Source organism: Scylla paramamosain, chromosome 18 (assembly GCF_035594125.1).
Source record: "Scylla paramamosain isolate STU-SP2022 chromosome 18, ASM3559412v1, whole genome shotgun sequence".
Classification (NCBI taxonomy): Eukaryota; Metazoa; Arthropoda; class Malacostraca; order Decapoda; family Portunidae; genus Scylla; species Scylla paramamosain.
This window is the reverse complement of record NC_087168.1, coordinates 20,204,650-20,222,149: the sequence shown is the minus strand read 5'-3', so window position 1 is coordinate 20,222,149 and position 17,500 is coordinate 20,204,650. Positions and strand designations below refer to the sequence as shown.

General features: G+C 43.1%; 1 protein-coding gene and 1 long non-coding RNA gene across 7 annotated transcripts in view; one reads left to right on the top strand and one right to left on the bottom strand.

The window, feature by feature from the left end:
- The window catches only part of LOC135109247 (uncharacterized), a 259,673-nt gene that overhangs the window by 221,343 nt on the left and 20,830 nt on the right, over nt 1–17,500 (top strand). For all 6 annotated transcript variants that reach the window (XM_064020505.1, XM_064020504.1, XM_064020508.1 and 3 more), the window contains one exon: nt 16,868–16,933. In XM_064020505.1, coding sequence (XP_063876575.1) covers nt 16,876–16,933 — 58 coding nt within the window. In that variant the 5' untranslated portion in view covers nt 16,868–16,875. The remainder of the gene's footprint in view (nt 1–16,867; nt 16,934–17,500) is intronic.
- The window catches only part of LOC135109250 (uncharacterized), a 111,758-nt gene that overhangs the window by 83,116 nt on the left and 11,142 nt on the right, over nt 1–17,500 (bottom strand). The window lies entirely within an intron of this gene.

Here is a 17,500-nt window from a genome sequence, read left to right as displayed (position 1 = left end):
CATGAGGGGCGTGATCCATATTTAATGGTACACGCAATGTCATTTGTTCCGAGGTGGCGGTGGGTGGCATCCGCTGACGTTGAAGAGGCGACAGGTCATGATGTTCTGTCACATATTAACATCCACTGTCCCTGTTTTGTTTCTGTAGGGCGTGTCTTTATTTGTAGGGGTTAATTTCCTTATGCATTACTGTAGGTTTTTTTTTTTTTTCTCTCTCTCTCTCTCCCCCTTTGGTAATGAGAGGGAATTTTGACTATACATAGCTCAAGTCTGTATATCAGTAGTGAGTCAAATTAGTAAATAACTGCTTGAATAAGATTTCTGTATGTGTGTGTATGTGTGTGTGTGTGTGTGTGTGTGTGTGTGTGTGTGTGTGTGTGTGTGTGTGTGTTACTGGAGAGCGAAAATTATATCCTTCCCTATTATATTTCTCCTCCAATCGATCATAGCGGCGTTCTCTTCATAAGCCAGAAGAGAACAAAACAGAATCCCCATATCTATATCACAGAAGCGAATGGGTAGCGAAGGACTGATAGAGTAGTATGTGTGGCATCTCGTACGTCAGGGATCTCCATCTGGGCGCCCCACGAAAAAACTCTAAGGAAAACGAGCTCCTGGTCTGAGGTGCTCCTGAAGTAAGGGAAGGGAAGGAAGGGAAGGGCGGGGATGAGGCAGCTCCTGAGGAAGGCACTGACGCTGAGAGTATGTCAAGAAGTCAAATTATAATATACATGTGTTGAGATACGTAATTTATTTCTTATTCTTCTGTCTACTTCAATTTTTTTTATTTTTATTTAATATTTTCACCTTATGATTACGTGAGGAGCTGGTGAAAAAAATTGTGTTTACTCATCAAAAAAAAATGTAATTTATTTCTTTTCTCTGCAAGACTTTAAGAGATCACACGGTTCTCACTGGATATTTTTCTCCATGATCTACGTGATTAGAATTGCATTAATTACACAGCGGCGCGTGCATCAGTGTAATTATCCTTGCTCACTTGTAAACTGCTCTATGTTCCCTTCCTTTTTTTATGTGTGCGTGTGTTAGATTGACATACAGGAATACGAGAAACACAGGCTGCCCACTCACCCTCACTCTCCCTCCCACTTCATCTCCCACTCCCCCTGTGTCTCATTTTCCCTCCCCTCCTGCCCACTCTCGCCTCTCTCACTCCCCTCTCCCTCCCACTCTCCCTCCTACACTCACTTTGCTTCCACATCTATCACTTCCACGGTCTCCCAGATTCTCCAGTCACAAAATAAGTGAAGGAGGAGTTACAAGTCAAGGTAAGAACTGCCTTGTTGAAATTCACGATACATGAACGTGAAAATGCATAACTTTCTTGTATTTTCTCCTGAATTCACCTCCACCTGTGCCCATCCTCCTCCATTTTCTCTCTCCAGGTATGTTTCCCTTTCACCTTGTCTTCCATCCAAATGTCTATGTTTTTTCTGGCCTTTTTGCGAGCACTTTTCCCCGCGGTTCGAAGGCAACGCTTGTCATGGCGCTGCACTTTTACACTTCCCGTATTCGCATAGAATTGGCGTTACGGTCAGTCTATGTGTTGTCGTGTGCGTTGATGTGTCGATATTTGCATTTATTCATGCTTCCCAAACACTGATCCGTGTCAGTGTATTTTTGTAGCCTCCCATGTAGCCGGCGCTTAATCGCTTCATCTGCTTATATGTCTCTGTTCCTGCTAATTGATTTACTTACCTTTTCCTCTAATTCGGTTTTGTAGTATGTGCGCGGAGCATTTCTGACTTTATTCCCATACGTCATCCTCGTTTTCCCTGTAATGCCATTAACAGGCTTACTCAAATAGAAATTTAATGTGGTACAATACTATTAGAGTTGTCTTTGTGTTTAGCAGGTATGGGCGGGTGCAGGGAAGGGCGAGGGTGGGCGTACAATGGGCGCGAGTGTGAGGGTGGGCGGTGGTGAAAACTGAGCATCCAGTATTTGGGTATTTTGGGATGTGCTGATGTGTTTAGGTTTGTTTGTTTGTTTGTTTGTTTGTTTGTTTTTTTGAGGGAGGGTGGGGGAGAGTGGCAGAGAAGATGGAGGGGGTACTGTTTTGGATGTCTTGTGGGTTTGGCTTTGGGGTTTGGGGTCCCTGTTGTAGAACATATTAAAGGTTGTGCTGCTGGTTTCACTTTTTTTTATATGTGTTGGAGAAATCGAGAGTATCTTTGGGTATGTTGTGTGTTTTGGCTGTCTAAACGTCTTGGCAGTATTTTGGAAAGACATTGGTTGTGATAGGGGTAATGTAGTGTAGGGCTGTCGTCTGGGTGTGTCTGGTGGGGTGTGTCGGGTGTCTGAGAGGAAGGGGTGACCGGGGTGACTGAGGCAAGACAAGAGAATAGAAGACAAGGGGACAGACCCATCATGCATTATTTTTTTCTCCCCTCCTTTCCTTTCTCCCTCCTCAGCCCTTCCCCCCATCATCGTTCTCTCTCCCCCCTCCCCCCACATGTTCCTCGCTCCCACTTCTCCCCTCCAGCCTCCACCACCTTCCACCACCACCACCACCGCTACCACCACCACCACCACCACCACCACCACCACCACCACCAGGGGGCGCTTGGATCACCTTCCGCCACACGAGTTCACAATCTCCAACAAGTGAGGGCATGTGGGTGAACGAGTCCCATAGCGCGCGTACACACACACACACACACACACACACACACACACACCACACACACACACACACACCACACACACACACACACACACACACACACACACACACACACAGAGGCGCACACACAGAGGCACATACGCACACCACTTTTCTCAAGCCCTCGAAAAAGAAAGACAGGTCAATGAAACTTTATTTTTTCCCATTTTTTCATCCCATTCCTGAGCAGTATTGGGAGGAATATAGAGGAGAGGAAAGCCTACGAGAAACGCACTAGTCGAATATTCCATCCATATCAACATTAGAGCAAGAACGTCTGAATAAAACGGCCTCCAGTTTAAAAAGAGGGAGAGGGAAAAAAAGAGTAATAATGGATAGGAATGGCCCAATAAAATTCGCGGTAGGAGTGGCGTTGTGTTGTGATTGGCAGCGCTGGGAGGCGGCGCGGCAGGTGGCGGGCGGCAGGCGGCGACCAGCTCCTGCAGCAGCCCGCCCGACGCTCCGCTAATGGGCACGCCCTTAATGTTTCTCCATTCTTTTTAATGTCAGGCTCAGCATCCGCTCCGTATCGTTGCATCAGGTACTGTATTTTCGGTATTTTGAGGAATCCGTGACTCTCTCCTCCCTCTGGCGGCCAGGTGCGGCAATGAGGCGAGGCTGCACTGCTTGCCCGCCAGGCCCCTTCCTCCCTCCCGTCCTGGCCGCTCCAGTCCGCCTTGCTTGCCGTAAATGTATCTGGATATTTAATTAAAGAGAAAATACATTTGGCCGGGGAGCGCCGCTGCGGGCCGCGGGGGGCGTAAGCTAAATTGTTTCCATCAGCTCTTGCGAAATGAAACCAGAACCACAGCGGACCACAGCATCAAGGAGGCCAAGACCGCAGCTCGCCGCCCGCTGCGCCCACTCGGCTCACACTTATCTCCCGCCTCTTGGATGAAAAAAAGAATATATGTATAATCCTGGCACGTGAATAAAAATGCATACCCTTCTACGCCGGGCTGCCGTCGGTGAATTACCCCGCATTACCAAAAGTGAACATGGGTCCGGCTTGAAAATTATGTTGGGATCCCCGCGCGATGTATTCACTGCTCTCAAAAGCCTCTTGGGCCGGGCGCTTCCTAACCTGCGATTTGTCCGTTTCCTTCTGCGTGGTTGAGGAGGCTCGGCCATTGGTCAAGCGCTGGCCAATGGCTTCCATGCATGCAACAGTTTGTGATGGACTGGAGTCATGACGCTGGACCGAGGCCTTGGCGGACTGGGCAGATTTTGAAGCACGGGATTAGAGGCGCGGCTAATTTTCTGCAGCGTTCGTTCTTGTGGGACTTATTTTGGCTCCACATGATATCGCTCAGCACAGAGAAAGAGAGAGGCTGGGAAATTGGCTGCTGGTCCGCGTTCATCAGAGCCGCCCACTTGAGGTTATTTTTTTCCTGCTTTGCTCTCGCTTTCTATCACTCTTCCTCTTCCGTTTCTTTTAGTCTCTCTCTCTCTCTCTCTCTCTCTCTCTCTCTCATCTCTCTCTCTCTCTCATCTCTCTCTCTCTCTCTCTCTCTCTCTCTCTCTCTCTCTCTCTCTCTCTCTCTCTCTCTCTCTCTCTCTCTCTCTCTCTCTCTCTCTCTCTCATCTACTCTACTTTACTGTCCTGTGTTGTAACATAGAGTTTGCAACACAGGCTCTACTAACTTCCATCCCCGGTGCAGGAACACGCGTCTCTCTGCGTCTCCTCGCCGTGGTCTCTGTTTATCTACTGGTTTGTCCGAGCTTTTTTCTCTTCTCCCGCGTCAGCCGCAGCTTTCAGTAACACTCCTCATTAATTCCTTGCTTTCCCTCCGCTTCTCTTTATTCTCTCTCTTTCTCTCTTTCTCTTCTCCCATCCCGCCTCATCCGGAGCCTCGGACTCTCACCCTCCCTCCCTCGCAGCTCAAGTGGAGTGTGCACGTGGACGTCGCTGATCGAAAACATATAAAACAGAAAATTGCATGCGCCTCGAGCCGCCACCTGCCATGCGCCGAACAAGCAAGTCGATACGGGGCTCACCTCCTGCCGGCGCCCACAATGTTTTCCTCCCAGTTATCATCATTTCATCATTCCCTGGCAGGATTTTTCGTCGTGTCCTTCACCCGTGATGAATAAACTTGTGTTTGATGACACAGACGAGGCTCCACGTCCCTGCTCAGTCCGCCTCTCACTCGTCGCTCTCCCTGCTGCCCGGCGACTCCTGGCAACTCCGACTCTCATACATTTGAAATTTTCTCCAGCCCCAAAAAAAGTTCCCCCTCTGTTCCATGATGAGTTTCTATCTGTATTCTATTTTGCATGAATTGTGTTTACTTTTTTTTCGGGAGCCTCTTTCTCTCTCGGCTCTCTCTCTCTCTCTCTCTCTCTCTCTCGAACCTAGCCTCGCGTCGGCTTAAAAGAGGCAGGAATTTGTGGAAATAATAGGGTGTACCAGAGTTTGAGCGGCCCTCCCCCACCACCGCTGGCCCTTCCTCCTTACCCTCGACTGCCTCACCCCAACACTGCTGCTCCTTCCTCCAACTTCCAGACGCGTCGCTCCCCAGTCTGTCGTCTTGGGATCGCCCTTCTGAAATTCCCCTGTTGATGGGGAGAGGCAGGGGGGGGGACAAAGGGTTTAGATGTGGAAGGAATGTGGAAAACGAGGGTGGCTGTCTTGCCGGAGGTGAAGGAAAAGGAGGCAGGGGGGTCGGGGGGAAGGGGCAAGAGGAGGCTCCCACGGTGAGAGCTGCAGAGAGAGCTCGGCTTGTCGCTGCGACGTCACTGTAATTTGATTTGTTTCGACAGTGAGGAATTGTTCCCCTACGGAATATAAATTTACACAAAAAGGGCGTTAATGAATAATGATGGTGGAGCAGGAGGAAAAAAAACATGCAACTGCAACTTATTTTTCAAATATTTTTATGGAGTGTGGTCAGGAGTTAGAAAAACTTTTTTTTTTCTACCTACGTCCGCATTAGCAAGAGCGGCAGAGTGAGCGAGGCGACGAGGCTCTAACAAGATTCATCGATTTTTCTGAATATTCGCCATGCATCGCCGCTGCCTCCTCATTACGGCGGCGGGGAAGACGCTGCGAGCCTCCACTGCGGGCGGGGCGGAGGCAGACCATCCCACACACCTCATGTCCTCGCATACACAGCCGTGCATCCTCATGAGGGTCTCCGGCCTTTCAAACTTCACGCATCAACAGCCACAGCATTTCGCCTCCCTGAAGATGCCTGGAGAAGAAGCACTTTTTCCCCCTCACCTCGCATCATATAAGATACAAATATACCTCTACCCTATATATTTTGTTCCTGCGAGTTTCTCCACTGATTATATTGCTTTTGTTGTAAAGTACTCAGCAAATTTTATTGGAAGAGTTCGGATTCCGCTTAGTTCTTGATTTTTCTTACAGTGAAATATTATGGCATCTATTAAACACCTTTCACTTTCATTTATGCGATCTGTTGCAGAGAGAGAGAGAGAGAGAGAGAGAGAGAGAGAGAGAGAGAGAGAGGGAGAGGGCTTATGTGTGTGTTAATAATAAATTAGTTAGTGAAATTGATTAATAGACAGATAACAAGTACACAAATAAGTATGGTTACCAACGTTTGGTTTATGACAAATGATTAACGAGCATTCTTGATTCTCCAATACTGTTGTGGGAAGAATTAGTGTTGTTCATTATTAGTGTCGTTGTTGCTGATGTTGGTGTCATGGTTGTTGTTGTTGTTGTTGTCATGGTTAGTTGTTGTTGTTGTTGTTGTTGTTGTTGTTGTTGTTGTTATTGTTGTTTCTGTTGTTGTTATAAGCATTATTATTATTATTATTATTATTATTATTATTATTATTATTATTATTATTATTGTTGTTGTTGTTGTTGTTATTATTATTATTATCATCATCATTGCTAATATTATCATCATCATCATCATCATCATCATCATCATCTTTATAACCATTTTTATTTTATATATTCATTTATTTATTAGTTTATTTGTTTATTTACTACTTACTACTACAACTACTGCTACTACTACTACTACTACTACTACTACTACTACTACTACTACTACTACTACTACTACTACAACTCCTGAAGGTGGTGATGGTGGTGGCGCTCCTGCGAGTCCTACAGTAGCATCTCCTCCTTCAGGCCTTCCCCAGATCCTCGCCAGCACGGGGCCTATACATTCCTATAAGAATATGCACACAAATCGATACACAATGCATACAATTAAAGAAAAAAAACTATTTCAAGGGGGACTGTGATATTTTTTTTATAGAGTTATATTCTCTTATATTTTCATTCAGTCAATATCCGGAGCAATCAGCACTAAAAATCAAGCAGATTTAACTTAGTTTGATGCCGAGTAATTGTATGAAGTTTGGTGAGAGCTCGTCCAACCATTCTTTGTCAAATATTTTGGTTCTTGCTTTTGTCCTTACGCATGCTCGCTCGCTCGCTCACTCACACTCACTCAAACACACACACACACACACACACACACACACACACACACACACACACACACACACACACACACACACACACACACACACACACACCATACATGTACACCATACACACATCCTAGTCCTATATACTCATACATACACACGCCATACAGTTCCTCTCGACACACACACACACAGACACACACACTCACACACACACACACACACACACACACACACACACACACACACACACACACACACACTCACACACACACAGGAGGCGTCATGCATCAGCCTCTGGTCATGCAGGCAGCACTGGCGTTGACGTGCCGACTTTATTGCATGGCGCGGCGTGGTCTTGTTTGTCTCTGTCACTCTCTTTATCTTGTCGGCTCCTCTTCCCTTGTTATTATGACCTGCTTCTCTTCTAACTCTTTTTTTTTGTCTTTTTTTTTTCCTTCTCTCTTTACTTGCTTTTCTTCTTATCATTCTTGTTTTCTTGTATTTTTTTTTTCTTATTTTCTGTCTTTTATTCGGAAATGTTCAGAAATGTCTTTGTGTTATGTTTTCTTCTTATTGTTTCTCATTTTCTTGCTATTACCTTCATTGGTGTTTATTTTCTTTTTTTTATATATATATTTTTGGCATTGTATTTCTCTTTTTTTTTTTCTTTGTGCGTATGCGTGTTTTTGTGTATCTGTCTGTGTGTCTGTCATTCTCTCTCTCTCTCTCTCTCTCTCTCTCTCTCTCTCTCTCTCTCTCTCTCTCTCTCTCTCTCTCTCTCTCTCTCTCTCTCTCTCTCTCTCTCATAACAATTCTCACTTCTTCATATAAATTCCTCAAAAATTCTGCTACACCTAATTTCCTCCGACGTTATTTCTCTTCATTTTGCTTCTCCTTCCTCCTCCTTCTCTTATTAACTTTATATAATTTTGCACACTTCACATTTTTCCTTCCTCGTCCCTTAATTTTGTGTCAGTGCTTCAGTTTTCCTTGCATGATGTTGTTTCTTGGTGATCTTGTCTAAGGATGAGAGGTACAGTGCGTCGTAAGGATGGGGGCAATGAAGGTGGTGTGTCTGGTGAGTCTAAGCCTTAGGAGAGCCCGAGTGTTGACCTTTCGTGTTGATCTGGCATGTGCAAGTGACTTGGTAATGGTTCTGATTAATCGAGTGAAAATTCTGTTCATAAGATTCATGTTAAGGGAAATATGCTTAGTTTATTTTATGTGTTATTCATTTATTTGTTTATTTATTTATTTCTCTATTTATTTAGATAATAGTTTAATTGATTGGTTGGTTTTTTATCCATTTTTTTTTCATCTATAGGTTTGTAAAGTGTTATTTCCTATTCCTCTAGAACAGGAAGCAGGGAACATGTGATTAATACACCATAATATTCATGTTTACTAATTTATATGGATTTTTTAATACTTTACAACTGCACACATAGTTTCCAAACTTATTTTCACCTATTTTCGCTTCTATGTAGTTTTATGTATATGCAAAGCCTTCACAGAATTGATGACTGATAAAATGCAGCGTCTATGGTGTCTGAAGAAAATAATCAAAACTACTTACACGGATATTTTTATGTCGATGTTGACTTTGGCCGCTCAAGACGTGCTTCTCCGCCTCGCGTTTCTAAATACCAATTTCATTCTCCACAGTATTTTAGCATCGTGGATTCCCTGTCTTGTGTTGTCATGGCAGCATCTTCAACCTCGAATAACTCTCTTTTATTTATTTATTTATTTATTTATTATTTTTTTGATGAGTAATCTGACCAGGTACACATAAAAAAATGAAAAGATGGCCGCTCGCTCACTCAGAATTGTTTATTATAGAAAGAAATTCCCAAGTCTTGACTAATTTATTACCGGAAGCGTCTTGCTATTATTATTTTTTTTTTTTGAGCTGGTCGTCAAGGAAACTCATTTTTTTTTTTTCTTATATATAGTTTTCGCATCCATTGGCCAGTCTTCTTATATCAATTTTAGTATCGTGACTCGCTCGCGTTTCCCTCGGAGCTCCCTAACATAAATAAGAAAGTAAAATTATTAAGTTCACTAGCTCGGACTGACAACGACTCCCGCACTCTCTCCTGTGCCTCCCGACGCCCCGACACTTGAGAGCCTGACTATCGCCTGCCTTGAGTCACTCCCCAAGTCGTGTCGTGAAATAAGGACAAAAATAACCTTCACTGTAATGATCCCCAGAAATGCATCCTGGTCCTCGTTTATTTATTCCGGGAAAGAAAAATTATGCGGCTATCAAGTTTTAATTTGTCGAAGAAAATATATTACATTTGACCGGACACTTTGGCAATATATATATATATATTTTTTTTTACCTCTCAGAAGCCTTCGATTTGAGTTCATTAAGTGCCCCAGAATATTGGCGATCGCTGTCTATATTAGTGTCCTCAAGATATTCGCCAGGTGAAGAGTAGGGGAAAAAATAGAGTGAGTTTTGGGAGTCTAAAATATTATATTCGATTTTATCCGCGTATAATGGCCAATCAACTAAGCAGAATGACTTTCATGTGACAGCTCTGATTATGCAGCATTAGCGATCAGCGAATGAGACACGCAGACGTGCGAAATTAGCAGTGAAATAAGATGTGTGTGTGTGTGTGTGTGTGTGTGTGTGTGTGTGTGTGTGTGTGTGTGTGTGTGTGTGTGTGTGTGTGTGTGGAGAGAGAGAGAGAGAGAGAGAGAGAGAGAGAGAGAGAGAGAGAGAGAGAGAGAGAGAGAGAGAGAGAGAGAGAGAGAGAGAGAGAGAGAGAAACAGACAGACATACATGAACAAAAAATATAGCTGGAAATATATAAATACATACATACATACATACATACATACATACACAGTTACATACATACAGACAAACGGACAACCAGACATACAGACGTACATACCGCAGACGGACAGACAGTGAGACAGGCAAGCAGACAAATAGACAGACAAACAGACAGGCACAAAAATTCATCTGGCAAAGAGAGACAAGCTGGATACTTTTCTTCTCAAAAAAAAAGAAAAAAAAAATAGTCTTTGTTTTTTTCGAAACAATCGCAGGAAAAAATCCTCTATTGTTTTTAAATTTTAATTGATAGCCGGCGACCATATTAGGGACTGTTGTTTCGTGGAATAATATTTTCGTTCCAATTCTCATGGTAATTATGCGACGAGTTTGGAGACTCATGGCAGAAGCCGCCCAGTCGCGCAGGGCAGGGGAAGCTTACCTGCAGCGGGAGGAGTTTGCTGCAGAAGGTAAGCTGGGAACTGAGTATGACATGCACTGGGAGTCGAGGGCACGGGTCTGCTGCGGCCAAGGGGTCTATCTGTACTTGAGGGTCTGATGTGTCTGGAGTGGTGCTGTGTATATGTGTATATGTGATGGTCTGTGTGGTAGTGTAGTGGTGCGTGTGTGTGTGTGTGTGTGTGTGTGCGTGTGACTGAGTATTATGATGGTTGCGTGTGGTGATATGTAGTGGTAGTGGTGTTTACAGGTTTAAAAGGATGTGTTGTTGTGCTGGTGGTTGATAGGAGTGGTGATGAATGCTTGGTGGTGTGTTTGGGAGTGGTGGTGAATGGTGGTGGTGTCTTTTTCGGATGGTAATCTGAAGTAGAGACACTTGTGGTGGTTGCATGTGGTGGTGCATTTATTGGATGGGGTAATGGTGAGTCATAGTGGTGTTTGGTGGTGATGGTGTGTGATGGTGCCAGCCTGAAGGGGTTGGAGTAAAAGAGATCTCAAAATATTCACTCCAAGACGCTTTGCAATTCAAGAAACACAACATAGCGTATATTTTTAGAGGGTAGAAAGCAACAACATAATATACTAGTTATTTTCCAATCATTACTCTTATCCATCCTGGCGGGATTATGAACAAGAGCATGACTCGAGTCTGTCCGTGTCCTCCTTTGTAACATGCCGCTTCCCTTGCTGCCTTGGGACAAACCTAATTACCGGAAGATTAAGGTAATGTTATTTTTCTATACTTCTGATGACGTGAACGAATATTTTGTGTGAGCATATTGCGACACAAAAGAAACGAGAGAAGCAGACGCAACCCACCTCGTGATTATTCTCATGGCAAAGGGATCACGGTGAAATATTTGATGCCTCAGACACAGGGCGAGGAATCCAACATCATTTCGAAAAATCCTAGTTCGATCGCACTTCAAAAAAAGAATGTTTCGCCATAAAAGAACAAATTGATGACAAAAAATCTGGATGAGTAGATGACTGGCGTTCACATCATTATAGCTTAAAGCGATTTGTGTTTCGTCGGCCAACGCGAAATTACCTCTCTCAGCCGCGCCGCCCCTCGCCTCCAGCCGGGGTCACCTTCGCACGCTTACACCTGGAGCTCAGACGATGTGAAGTCCACCTGACAGAGCCGCAGGAGGAACCTATGGGTAGTTCTGGTAAGGTCATGAGATAAGCGACTGTGTGTGAAGAAACCCTGATGCGATGGTCTTTCGTACAGGTCACTTACTAAAAACTCTCTCTCTCTCTCTCTCTCTCTCTCTCTCTCTCTCTCTCTCTCTCTCTCTCTCTCTCTCTCTCTCTCTCTCTCTCTCTCTCTCTCTCTCTCTCTCTCTCTCTCTCTCTCTCTCTTTTTCCTTCATATTCATACTATTTTTTTCTGTTACCATTCGTTTTCTCTTTCATCCTCTTTTCTCTCTTCATATTTAACTTCCTGTTATCTTTATTTTTCTTTAATTTTCATTTCTCTTTTGTTATATTTAGTCTGTTTTTATATATTTTATCTCTTCCCTTTTATCGTGTATTTTCTGCCTTCTGTTTTCTCTTCGTCAGCTTCTTCCAACTGTCCTTACAACACTAAGAGGTCTACTATTCTTGTCACGCTTGTGTTGCTTCCTCACGTTGAAATAATTCTTGATTCCTACTGACTTGGCGGAGATGCTGCAATATTAACTAAGAAAAAATACAAATGCGTTAGTCCAGAAGATAGAATGTAAGAGGACTTTCAGCGGTGCTTCTTGGTATTTTCCAGAGAAGATTTGCTTTTTAGAAACACGCCCTCCTCTTAGTTTCTTATTTTCTTGTCTGGATTCAAATTCTGTGTTAAATATTTCTGGTTTTGGAAAAGATATTTGGTTCATGACTTTCTAGGTTGGGAAAATATATGAGATAATTGACTTTTTGAGTTGGAAAAAAAATGTATCACATTATTGACCTTCTTAGTTGGGAAAAGATTTGAGATTCTTTTACTTCCTGAGTTGTGAAAATATGTTAAATTATTCACCTCCTCCCTTGGTAAATTTATTGTTTTCTCCTTCAAACACAAACACTGGTAGGTCTTTATATGGCAAAATATATCAGATACTTTACCAATTTCACATTAATTTTATCTGTATGTATCTATTATTATAACCTTATAACATGTATTTAATTGTTCATAGGGTTACATAAATATTCGTATATACAGTCATTAATTAATATTTATATATTTATGTGGTGATTTCATATATATATATATATATATATATATATATATATATATATATATATATATATATATATATATATATATATATATATATATATATATATATATATATATATATATATATATATATATATATATATATATATTCACGCTTATCTTTGTGTTTTATTTTCTTATTTTTTTATGTATTTACATTACTTTTATCTACTTATATATATTTACTGTTTTTTTTCATATATTCATGTGTTAGTTTCCTAAATAAGATAAACACTACCATATACAAAACTATATTCATGTTCTCTTTTGTGTTTATATCAGTTCCTCTTCTCTCTATTCACTTATTTATTCCAATACATTATTTTCATGCACGTACATATATATTTGCTATGCCTTTCATATATTTATGTGCTAGTTTCCTATATAAGATAAATACTACCATACACAACACACACAACACAACACTATTCAAACTTGCCTTTGCGTTTGAATCAGTTTCTGTTTCCTCTGTTCACTTATTTATTCCTTCCATTGTGTTATTTTCACGTACGTGTATTTATATTTGCTGTTCTTTCGCATGTTCTCCTCTCGAAGTAGAAGTTTTCAATACACAATAATGTAATTTTGATTGATCTGCACTAACGAGGTTTCTTGACTCGGAATGACAAAAATTTTAGAAGCTCTGACTTACTGCAAAAAAAAAAAAAAAGGAAAGAAAAAAAAGAAAGAAAAGACAAAAAAAAAAAAAAAACGCTAAAATCAAAGCATCTGTTCATCACTATAGAAGAGGTCTTTGTCACTACAGGAAATCCTATTTAAAAGACAGGAACATAAAACAATTATTCATGCTCTATGGAACACACACACACACACACACACACACACACACACACACACACACACACACACACACACACACACACACACACACACACACACACACACACACACACACACACACACACATACACACACATTTTTCCCGGATGACAAGGCGGTGGCAAGGGTGGTGCAAGGAGCAAGGAGTAGAGGAGTGTGTGCAAGACGGCGGCCGCTGGGAGGCGAGGGTCGTGGGCGGGAGAGGGTGACGCCAAAAAGTGTAACTTGTTTAGTGGAGTGGTCATGGAGAGGGAAGGGTGAGGGAGCGGGAAGTGTGAGAAGCGTGCATGGGGGAAGAGGGGGCGGCCGAGGGGTGCTGCACCCAAGACAGCTTACACCAACACTGGCAAAAGTAAGATATTTCAATGTTATTCTTTTACCAGCTATATGCAGTCGTGGATTTTGGTGATACTGTTGTTTTGTGCATGAGAATATTGGGAGATTTTGAATTGTTTATCTTATATATTTCTGATTTCCTTGTTTTGCTTTGCCAACATTTACTGTTGAAAAATCAAACTCGTGTCCAAGAAACTTGCCCACGGAAGGCGTCCTGCCATTACCGGTTTGCCATGAGCCGCGGCTCACCGCCACCCGTGGCTCAAGTGGCGGCGGCCCTGCGCAGCGGCGACGGCGGCTCACCAGTATATGGACAGTGCGTTGGCCGGGAAACCGACACAGCTGCCGCCGCGGCCGGTCTTGTGCATGGCAACATGGGGGACCAGAGGGGTCAGCGGCGGGGCTGTTCACTCCCATGAACAACATTAACTATTGATTGAACAGAGAGCTTTGGGCCTCGGCCGCCAACGGCCCCGTGGCGTCGGCGAGAAGCGGCGTCCTGCGTGGCCGCCTCGTCTGACCCAGAGACGTTTATGCTTCTGAGCCCCCAGTGCTTCCTGCCTTCAAGTCTTAGGCTTGTGTCTGAGATCCTTCCAAGATTGTGTGTGTGTGTGTGTGTGTATTTCTTTTATTTATTTATTTATTTATTTATTTATATATTTTTTTGTGTGTGTAATCTCCCTCTTTCCGTCATCCCATCCATGCTGTGGTGATCTTTGTTATCATGGTAACTTTTTGGGAAGCTAAAATCGCACTTCTAAACTGCTGTAACGGATTTTCTTTCTTTTGTTTTGTATTCATTTCACGCCATTTCTTCATAACACAAGGGAGGACATCTTACTGGTCTTCCCCGTTGAAAATCTGGGCATTATTCCCGCACCCTGAGGGTGTCAGGACAAGCCTAGAAACCTGTCTCGGGTGCCGGGGGGCGGGGAGGGGTGGTGGGGGCGAGGCTCACCGCGGGACTCTTGATCCTCACCTGGACACTGGGGATTTAGCAACACCTTCATGCTTCATATAAGAACACTAAGAGGAACCTTATCCGTCTCCATCCTATCATCAGGTGCCATTGTTTTCAACCATCAGAACAAATCCTCATCGGAAAAGAAAGTTTCACAAACACACCAAACTCATCTTTAGTAAGGAGATTAGAACAGAACAAAGAAACAGCAATCCAAGGAACTGCCATGCCTGATGTAGCAATGCAAGCAAAGCAGCGGCGTCAAGAATGCGTCCTGCCTGGAGCACCTCGACCACCCCTCGACAATGAGAATTTTCCTGCGGTAGTAAAAACGTGCCTTGAGTAGCGGGACACCCTGACCCGCGAGCTGCTGGGCGTCCCTCCCCAGGCGTGACCAGGGGGACGGCAAGCACAAGCGGTCGTGCCTGACGCTGGCCGCCCCGCTGGACCAGTTTGGCCACAAAGGCTCCTCACACCTGGATGGGCCACTTTTTTGGCTGGACTCTGTGCTTGTGGGAATATGGACAACAAAGTCATGCTTGAACGTCACTCCGCATGGGAATATTCCTGCACGCATTCACATACATACATACATACACGAATGCACGCACGCACGCACATGTAAACACTCACGCACATGCACGCACGCACACGCGCAAACTCAAATGCTAATTCAGAAGGGAAGAAGGTAGTCACTTGTCTTGTAATAATTTCCAAACATGTAAAAAAAATGGATGACACACACACACACACACACACACACACACACACACACACACACACACACACACACACACACACACACACACACACACACACACACACACACTTCCGAACGCAAACACGTCGATAATTCAACGAAAAGATGGAAATCATACTCATCATCCATTACTACTATTTTTTTTTTCATAATGGACAACTCCCCCTCATTAACCACCGCGGTAATTCATGGCCCCATAAATACCATTACCGACGCAAAGTTCACAAGGAGGAGGACCAACACACCTTGCGCCGCGCCCCTCACGCCCCATCTGCCTCTAACTACCCAGGAATCGTCAGGTGTAATTGCCCGCGAACGATGATCAGATGAAAAGTTATGGTCTGAGGGAAGACGGACCTTAGGGGTGCTTTTTTTTCTCTCTCACCTCCCTGCTAATGGATGTTGGTCTGATGGACGACAAATATATATCTTTATTCGTTAGTTAGCGAGGCCGCGTGTCCGAAGTAATATATTGGGGCGGCGCGGAGCTTGTCTAACGAGGCGCACTGTATCATGCCACCGGAGGACGATTCTTCAAAGTGACGTGATGTATTTTACTAGAGGAGATATCCTTGTTGTCCTTAATCTGGAGTGTCATTTATTTTCATCAGCGAAATACGTATGTGCCAAGATTCCGCCGCCAGCCATGGGTTATGATGGGATGCTGTATTCTGCCGGACACTTTTTCCCCTCCACTCGCACACCTGGGCTCTCTCTCCTGCCTCCCACTACTCTCCCCTCTCCCCAGGTGTCGCACGAGCATATGTATTCCACCTGACTAATGGCTCATCAATACTTGCGTCATAATAATTTTTGTAAGGTACCAAACATCCCTTGAACTTAGATGCTACTGTTAGTGCTACTGGTGCTGCTACCCTCTACTGCTGCTGCTGCTGTTGTTGGTGACTTTTTTTTATTATTAGTTTGGTGTGTCACTGTCAATATTATGAGAGGTGATAGTAAAATGTTGCTTGCTTTTGATTTTTTTTTTTTTTGTGGGGGAGAGTTTCTTTCTTTTTTTTTGGTATAGTTTTCTTCGTCATGTAAGTTTCCACGACATGATGCACTGACTCAGATTTCTTAATATTCTTTGTCAATTTCTTTTTTTTTTGTGATTGCTTTCCATCGTCAAATGAGTCACTTGGTTTAAAAAAAAACATACTAATCATACCTTATATGTCTTATTTATGTACCTGTTCATCTATCTAACTATATTTATCTAAAACTATCTATTTATCTATCTATTTATCCATATTATCTATGTACCTATCTATCTATATCAGTAGTGAGCGCTTTCTCAAGTCCCACATTATCAATTATACTATCATACTGTTCTTCTCTTTTTTTTCAGAATTTAGAATGGTGTACCTTCACCTTCAGCTGGTTCTCGTCGCCCTGATCTCCTTAGCCACAGCCCGTAAGTACGAGTATACCAACTTGGGGCCGCTGCGAGGAGGAAGGGAGACACTTTGAGGTGCTTACTTGGCAGGTTCTCTTTGGTCAGGGAGTTTTGATTGTGAGTCTTGTACTTTGGGAGGTGATTCTGGCGTTGGATTTCAGTAGTAAGTGAAGAGGTTATGGAGGAATGCACTGAGGAGTTTCATATTAAGGCAGCGTTCTGGCTTTGGGTTTTAGTTGTAAATGAAAAAAAAAAAATATGGACGAAGGGGTCAGGAAGTTTTATAGTATATTAGTGAGCGTTCTGGTATTTGGTTTTAAAAGTAAATGAAACATTTTATGAAAGAAGGTATCAAGGAGCTGTGCACTAGGGCTGTGTTCTTAGTTGTGTGTGTGAGGGTTAGTTTTTAATTGCTGCTTTCGTGATTTATCGCCGGAAAAAAAAAAAAAAAACGAAAGCCAAGAATGTGGAGGTGACTGTACGTACTGCATTCCTTCCAAGCCATCTGGTTCATCGTGTATCATTTGCTTACAAGAAGTCCAACTATTAAATATCAGATAGATTAAATAATTCTCCTTACATGTT